The sequence below is a fragment of the Myzus persicae genome, unplaced genomic scaffold (assembly GCF_001856785.1).
Source record: "Myzus persicae strain clone G006 unplaced genomic scaffold, MPER_G0061.0, whole genome shotgun sequence".
Lineage (NCBI taxonomy): Eukaryota > Metazoa > Arthropoda > Insecta > Hemiptera > Aphididae > Myzus > Myzus persicae.
Window position 1 is genome coordinate 1 of NW_019100609.1, and position 7,316 is coordinate 7,316.

Below are 7,316 nucleotides of genomic sequence, written 5' to 3' on the forward strand. Positions count from 1 at the left end.
GTGGGATCATTCAAACGACTATATAGTGCCCAATTTTGTAGAAAAAGTATGATCAAACAGTTGTATTAGTTAATATATTATACCTGTCTTTCAATTCAATTAATTGCATGGAAATAAAAATTGATTAGATTAGTATTTAGTTATTAAGTATTTAATTAGATTTTAAACTTAGTTAATATATATTTTTAGAGTTCTGGATCAGATGATAATGAAGTCGAAATTGATATAAAAATTGATCAAGATAAATATTTAATCGGTCATACTGTTGATGGACGTGTATTATATCCAGCAGCAGGATATATTGTATGAATAAAATAGTATAAGCTATTAATCCATATAATTTTTAAATTGTTTTTTAACATTAGATGTAAAACATTACATTCATGAAACCTTTTAAAAAATAATAATTTTATGTATTTCTAAAGAGAACATTTTGCTAAAAATATTTGAAAGACACAAAATAATGAATTTAAACGATTTAAACATTATTATTTTATTGATTGCTTTAATTCCATATTGTGCGTTTAGAAAATCGAAGCACACATATATCTTTCAGTTCTGCTCAAATATAAAATCTATTTACTTGGAATATCATATTTTCTGAAAACGTATACATAAGAAAAGGTTCATGGTTATTTCTAAGTTTAAATTATAAGAGCCCGGCTAATAGCTACTAATGGTAGTAGTATATTTTCAAAGTATGTTTTAGATAAGATCCACTTGTGATTACTTATGAGTTATAACTTATATAAGTACCTAAGTGCCCTTTGGTATTCATTGTATTTATTAATGTATTAATCGTTCAATAATTGTAGACATTAGTATGGAAAGCTTTCGCAAAGTTGCAAGGAAAATGGTTTGAAGATGTTCCAGTAACTTTCCGAAATATAAAATTTCTTAAGCCTACCGTCCTAAATACTGAGGGTAAAAATCATAATGATGAATCAATATATTTTCATTAAATGATTGCTATATACTTTAATTAATATTACATATTATATTATATATATTAAGGCACAGTTAAGTTCAACATAAACATTTTTCATGGATCTGGCGAGTTTGAGCTATTAGAAGGAGGGACCATAACAGTTTCTGGTTGTGTAAAACTATTAACCAAACAGTATGCAGAAAATCAATTGGAACATCTTACACCCATTTCGGAACAAATGGATTTGAAAGCTGACGATTTTTACAAGGAGTTGAGACTTCGTGGATATCAGTATAAAGATGAATTTTTAGGTTTTATAGAAGCAAACAGTGAAGGTAAATCCATTTAATAATATTTTAACAATTTATTATTAAGATTTTTTTTAGGTTCAAAAGGTAAAGTTGCGTGGACCGGAAATTGGGTATCGTATATCGATACCCTTTTACAATTTGAACTTATATCTATCAAAACCAGGGAACTACGTTTACCAACTTACATTAAAGAAGTTATAATTGACCCCGTGTACCATAAACAAGTAGCTAAGGGATCGACAGACACTAAAGGTAGTTCATAAAAGCTTAACGTAGGATAAAGTAATTTTATAATTATTTTATTTCACTTGTGCTTAGACATTGAAGTTAACTATTTTGGTTATGCTAAAACAACGCAATCGGGTGGGGTCACTATTTCAAATTTGAAAGTGACGCCTGCTCCTTTAAAAAAGAATGCACAACTTCCAGCCACTCTGGAACGTCACACATTTATTCCGTACACGGATACAGTAAGTGTTTACTCAATTCAATAATTATAAGTAAACACCAAAGTGTTATGTTGTGTTTTATTAGTCGAACGATTTAACTACGAAAGAAGTTCTTTACTCTTTGATTGGTTTATTCATGGAAAACATAGGAGTACACTACGTTAAAGCAGCAGAAGTACACAACAAGAGCGTATTGGCATTTGACATTGTTCAGATAATTGAAGCAGAAGCCAATTTTTATGTAAGCAATTACAACAATAAGAACGTTTTTAAGCTATATAAATTGACCTTGACGATAATTTAGGTGGACTATACCGTTCTTTCGAACAAACCAGTTGACATCGAACAAAGCAAACTATCGTCATTAGATATTGAGATTGTTGACTTTAATATCCAAAATGAATCGTTACCTGATGGATACCACTTGATAGTTGCCCACGATGTTCAGTTTGATGCTACTTTATTGGGTAAAATTTCTGCGGCTTTAGCTCCAAGAGGATTTGTTCTTTTGGTTGAAAACATATCTGCTATTGCCTCGTCAACACTGAAATCATATAATCTCCAAACAGTGACTGTTATTGAAAACGAAAATAAGAAGTACTTCCTCCTGAAAAAAGTAACATAATATAGTTATAAAATGCTTCAATGAATTTATTCAATTTAATACTATTTCAGCTTTCTCCTAAATACGAGTACACAATTTTGAATATCGAGGATGAACAGTTTTCATGGGTGGAATCTTTGCAAAAGCAACTAGCTGATATTAAAGAAAATACAAACAAAAAAGTTGTAGTTTATAGTGATAAAAATATCAATGGTGTTCTCGGTCTGTCTAAATGTTTAGTCGAAGAATTTAGTGGTGAAGAAAATCCCATTAGGTAGTAAATTTATTTTAAAACCAAGTTAATTGTTAACTATGATAAATAATAAAATATATATTTCGATTAGATGTATTCTGACAGAGTCTGGCAAAAACTATACTTTGAAAGATTTTGCCCCCCTGCTTGATATCGATTTGTTCTTCAACGTGGAAAGATCTGGAATTTGGGGATCCTATAGACATTTACCAATTGATGTAAAACTTGCTACAAATATTCAAACTGCTGATGCTAAAGTATCGGTGCTTTCCAAAGGTGATCTGACAACACTTCAATGGGTCCAATCTTCAAAGTAGAAACTTATATTACACTTTAAACGGAATAAATTTTAATTATTTTTAATTGTGTCTTGTTTTTAGATATTCCAACAGTTATGACGGCAGTGATTCCATAAAAATATCATATGCTGGTGTTAACAATGTCGATTTAGCATCGGTTTCTTCCATGGTGAATGATTTAATATTTAATTATATTTGTGTACGTTTTATTCAACAGATATTTTTTTTTAGAAAACTGACTTTGGAGTAGAATTTTCCGGTATCAAGTCAAATGGTCAAAAGATAATGGGGTTGGTCAAGACTGGTGCTTTATCAACGACAGTCAATCAGAAAAATGCTATTGTATGGAATGTACCATCAAACTGGACTCTGAGAGAAGCCGCCACTGTCCCATACTCTTACTATGTGGTAAGGTGTTTTAGATAATAAAATCATATTATTTGAGTTTAAATAAATACATTATCAATATGTATTAGGCCACCTACGCTTTAATACACAAAGGAAATTTATCGGAATCCAAAAATGTTTTGGTATTTATTAGTGAAAATAGTGTAAACTATGCAGCTATTTCAATTGCATTATCTCTCAAGTGCAAAGTGTTTGTCGTAGCTGAAACTAATGAACAACTTGAAGTTATTAAAGCCAACTACCCAGAAGTGAGTAATAAAAGGTTTTTTTTTAGAATGAAATGTATTACTGGGTACTTAATATTAAGTTTATATTAAATTAAGGTGAGTCAGGTTTCAACTACAAAGTTTGATTCAAAATTCATTCACACGGTATCAAAGTTAACTCTAAATCAAGGAGTTGATTATGCTATTCTATCCAAATATTGTTCCAGTCGTCTGCCAGAACTGCTTGCCGATGAAGCGAAAATTATCATCACCGAAAATACAGATGTTTCAGTTTTATCAAGTAAATTTTAAAATATTTTTTTTAATTTTTAACACACACGCACTAGCTATGAATCACCGTTTTAAAAAGTAAAATATATAGCAAAATATAGTTAAAATAGGTTAATTAATAAAGTTAACAATTTCTTATAAAGCGCTACAAGTACTAGCTCCGTATTCTTTATTTATCTTTCTATATATTGATTAGTACTTATTAGAAAATGTTTAGTAATTTGTTTCAAAGTCGTTAAAATGTGAAAAAAACATTTAAAAAGTCACTTATAGACAGGTATGTAAATGTATGAACTACGTAATGTAAAATACTGGATGCTAAACAAATTAATAAACCTGGGCTTATTTATTTTTCTTGTAGAACCAATTTATCACGGAACAAATATTATAAGAACTTAATAATTATATTGATTTTAGATTCTCCAAGTGGATTTGGAGTTGTATCAGCCAAATTTGACGATATTCCTATTTTGAATAATTCGTGTGTTGACAGTATTTATTCATTCATTGAATCGAGAATAAAACTTGATGTCATAAAACCTCTGCCGTTCACTATATACCAATATTCTGATGTCGAGTCTGCTTTCAGGTAAATTATAATAATATTTCATGTATTTATTTTATATTAAATTACATTTTTCGTTCATGTAGATCATACGCAAATAATAAGACTGGAAACAAGATAATCGTTGAAGTGACCGGGGAGTCTCCGAGATTGAACTTTGCAGCATACCGACGGGTGTACTTTGATCCCAGCAAAAGTTACATACTTTCAGGTACATTTATTCTAAATGTTATTTGATTGTAAATTTAATCGTGATTGAGTTTAGGTGGTCTTGGTGGATTCGGAATGGAACTTACTGAATGGGCTGTCGAACGGGGGGCGAGAAATATTATTCTCTGCTCTCGGAGTGGAATTCAAACTGGATACCAGAAATATAGAGTGAATATTTGGAAAAACCAAAATATCAAAGTGGAAATCAGCACATTCGACCTGACTACATTGTCGGGAGCTAAGAATACTGTAGCATTAGCCCTCAGCTTAGGACCACTTGGTGGAATTTTCAACTTAGCCGGGGTACTTTTTTTATTGCATTTTAAGTTTACTTTCGATACGTCACTACAGTGTTTCGAACATTATTTATCAATTTAGGTTTTGAGAGACGGAATATTTGAAAACCAAACAGTTGCCAACTTCCAGACTGTGTACAACAGTAAAGTCTTAACTACTAAATATTTAGACGAAGCATCGGAAGGCGCTAGCAAAGATTTGGAATATTTCGTCACATTTTCGTCCATTTCGTGTGGCCGGGGCAACAGAGGGCAAACCAATTACGGTTATGCAAACTCTATCATGGAGAGGATTTCAGAGCAAAGACAAAAACGAGGTTTGCCGGCGGTAAGAATAAATCGTTTTTACTCCACGTTCCATTGTATCACATACATTGTTCACATCAGACATTGGTTTCCAATAGGTGTTGTAGAAACAATGGCTTTATAAATTTTTTTTTTATTTTACAGCAATCTATCCAATGGGGAGGCATCGGGGACGTCGGAATGGCTTATCTATTAACTCGTGGGAACGAAGAAAAAGAAATCAATGGAACTCTGGCCCAAAAAATATCGTCTTGTCTAGCGGCGTTGGATACATTATTAACACAAAGTTCAGCAGTCGTTGCTTCACATGTGATACCAACCAAAAGAAAACTGACAGAAAATTCGAAATCACAATCGCTCACAGAGATCGTTTCCGGAATTATGGGTAAAAAATTTTTGTACAAATTATTAAAAATTAATAGTATTTTAATATTTTATTGCCATGATTGATAGTAAACAATAATCATAATAATTTTTTTTATGCCATAATTATTTAATATTGAGGCGGTTTGCCATTCTCGATAACCTTGAGAAGTACAATTTCATTCTGTAGTCCTTATATGTGTTTTATAATTTATTAATTTATATTTGAGTTATTGAACTCAAAATTCAAATAACTACAAGTCAGTCCAACTTTGTATTAATATTTCTCTTTAAATTGTATTTACCTAAGCATTATTGTAATTTGTAAAAGGCTTTGAGTATATTAATCGAAAATAATTTTAAGATTACTTTTTGAAAGAACCTTGTTCCGTATTTTTTTACCATTTAACAACAATTTCTAATAGTGTATACTGTATAATATACAATATATTATGTACTGTAAAGACATAATTATTTAACTTTGAATATGAAGTTATTTACACTATAGCAGTATTATAACAGTATTATAACTCCTATTAAAGTTATCATATTTTGACATCCCTAATATTTTCTTTTATCATTTAGGGATTCAAGATCCGCTTTCAGTTAAGCCTGCATCTACCTTAGCTGATTTAGGAATGGATTCCTTGATGGGAGTTGATATCAAACAGAAGATTGAACAATTATTCGAACTGTCTTTGAATAATACACAAATTCAACAGCTGAAGTTTAGTGAATTGGATAACTTGGGTGCCAAATGAAATCTTATTAACACATCGTGTTCGTCATTGTTAAAGAACTACATTTTCGAATGAGTTTCGATTTATCGTAACTATTATAATGTAGCTTATATTTTAAGACTTTATTTAACTTAAAAGTGACTTGAGTAAATATAGGAATTGATAATATGAAATCTTAATGGGCCTCCTACGAACAGAAAATACAGTATACACTATAGTACTATACACTATGTATCTATTATATAAGTAATGTACCTTAATAGAGAATAATTTGTTGGGGGCATGGCACAGCAAGGGGACTAGATCGCCGGGTGTCCACAATAGTATTTTATCCTAAGTTATAAACTATAATTGGTACTTTTTTTTTAAATTAAAATTTTTATATTTACTTACTTACTTTTTAGTGTTTTCTATTTAATATGTATGATTAAGACTGCGAATAAAAATAAAAATAACTTTATTGTTAAAAGTTAAATATGAATAATTTATTATTTATATAGTTGCCTAATGACCGATGAACCAACACTTGTCTTAATACTTTTTTTCCACCGTTCCATACAATATTAGCGCCATACAATTATTCACTATGATATAAAATTCGACAGTTTCAATTGAAACTAGTCGACAAAAATGTGGTATGTCTTATTTGTGTAAGATGGAGACAACACACGGGGTACAACGTCCTAAGCATTTCACAAATTGTGTCATAGGTACTGCACAGAATAATAATTTTAGTCACTGCCTTATCGTTTTTGTGAGTCGTGGTGTTGAATCACTCGTGCCGTTATTTTTCATGCACAGAATAATATTATTATATGTCACGTTCGAGTGACAGATGTTCGACACTTTCTGCGTTTAAAATGTCCATTAAAATATTTAGGTAAATGACGTATACCTGGCAGACGAGCATGTTTCATACTCACACTCTCCAAACTTAAGATAGGTGTTTTTTCCTGCAGTGTACACATGACCATATTGTCATTGTAGAAGCGGTATGGTATTAACAATAATAATAATATAAATCGCTATGTTATATTATTATTTATATTTTGTTATAGAATAAACACTCGTGCTTTTCAATCGGCAA

At 30.6% G+C, this 7,316-nt stretch overlaps 1 protein-coding gene across 1 annotated transcript; it reads left to right on the forward strand.

Annotated features, from left to right (window-relative positions):
- Positions 1-4: 4 nt before the first annotated feature.
- On the forward strand, positions 5-6,670 carry LOC111036631 (fatty acid synthase-like; the record flags this gene model as incomplete). Its single annotated transcript, XM_022318736.1, has 20 exons — positions 5-46; positions 190-303; positions 816-924; positions 1,015-1,263; positions 1,315-1,491; positions 1,558-1,709; positions 1,774-1,929; positions 1,993-2,304; positions 2,364-2,566; positions 2,637-2,858; positions 2,926-3,013; positions 3,076-3,252; positions 3,321-3,500; positions 3,576-3,759; positions 4,167-4,338; positions 4,401-4,525; positions 4,580-4,827; positions 4,903-5,148; positions 5,271-5,511; positions 6,075-6,670. Coding segments are annotated over 20 exons (3,573 nt in total), but the record flags the coding sequence as incomplete, so codon positions are not given.
- Between the last annotated feature and the right edge of the window lie 646 nt (positions 6,671-7,316).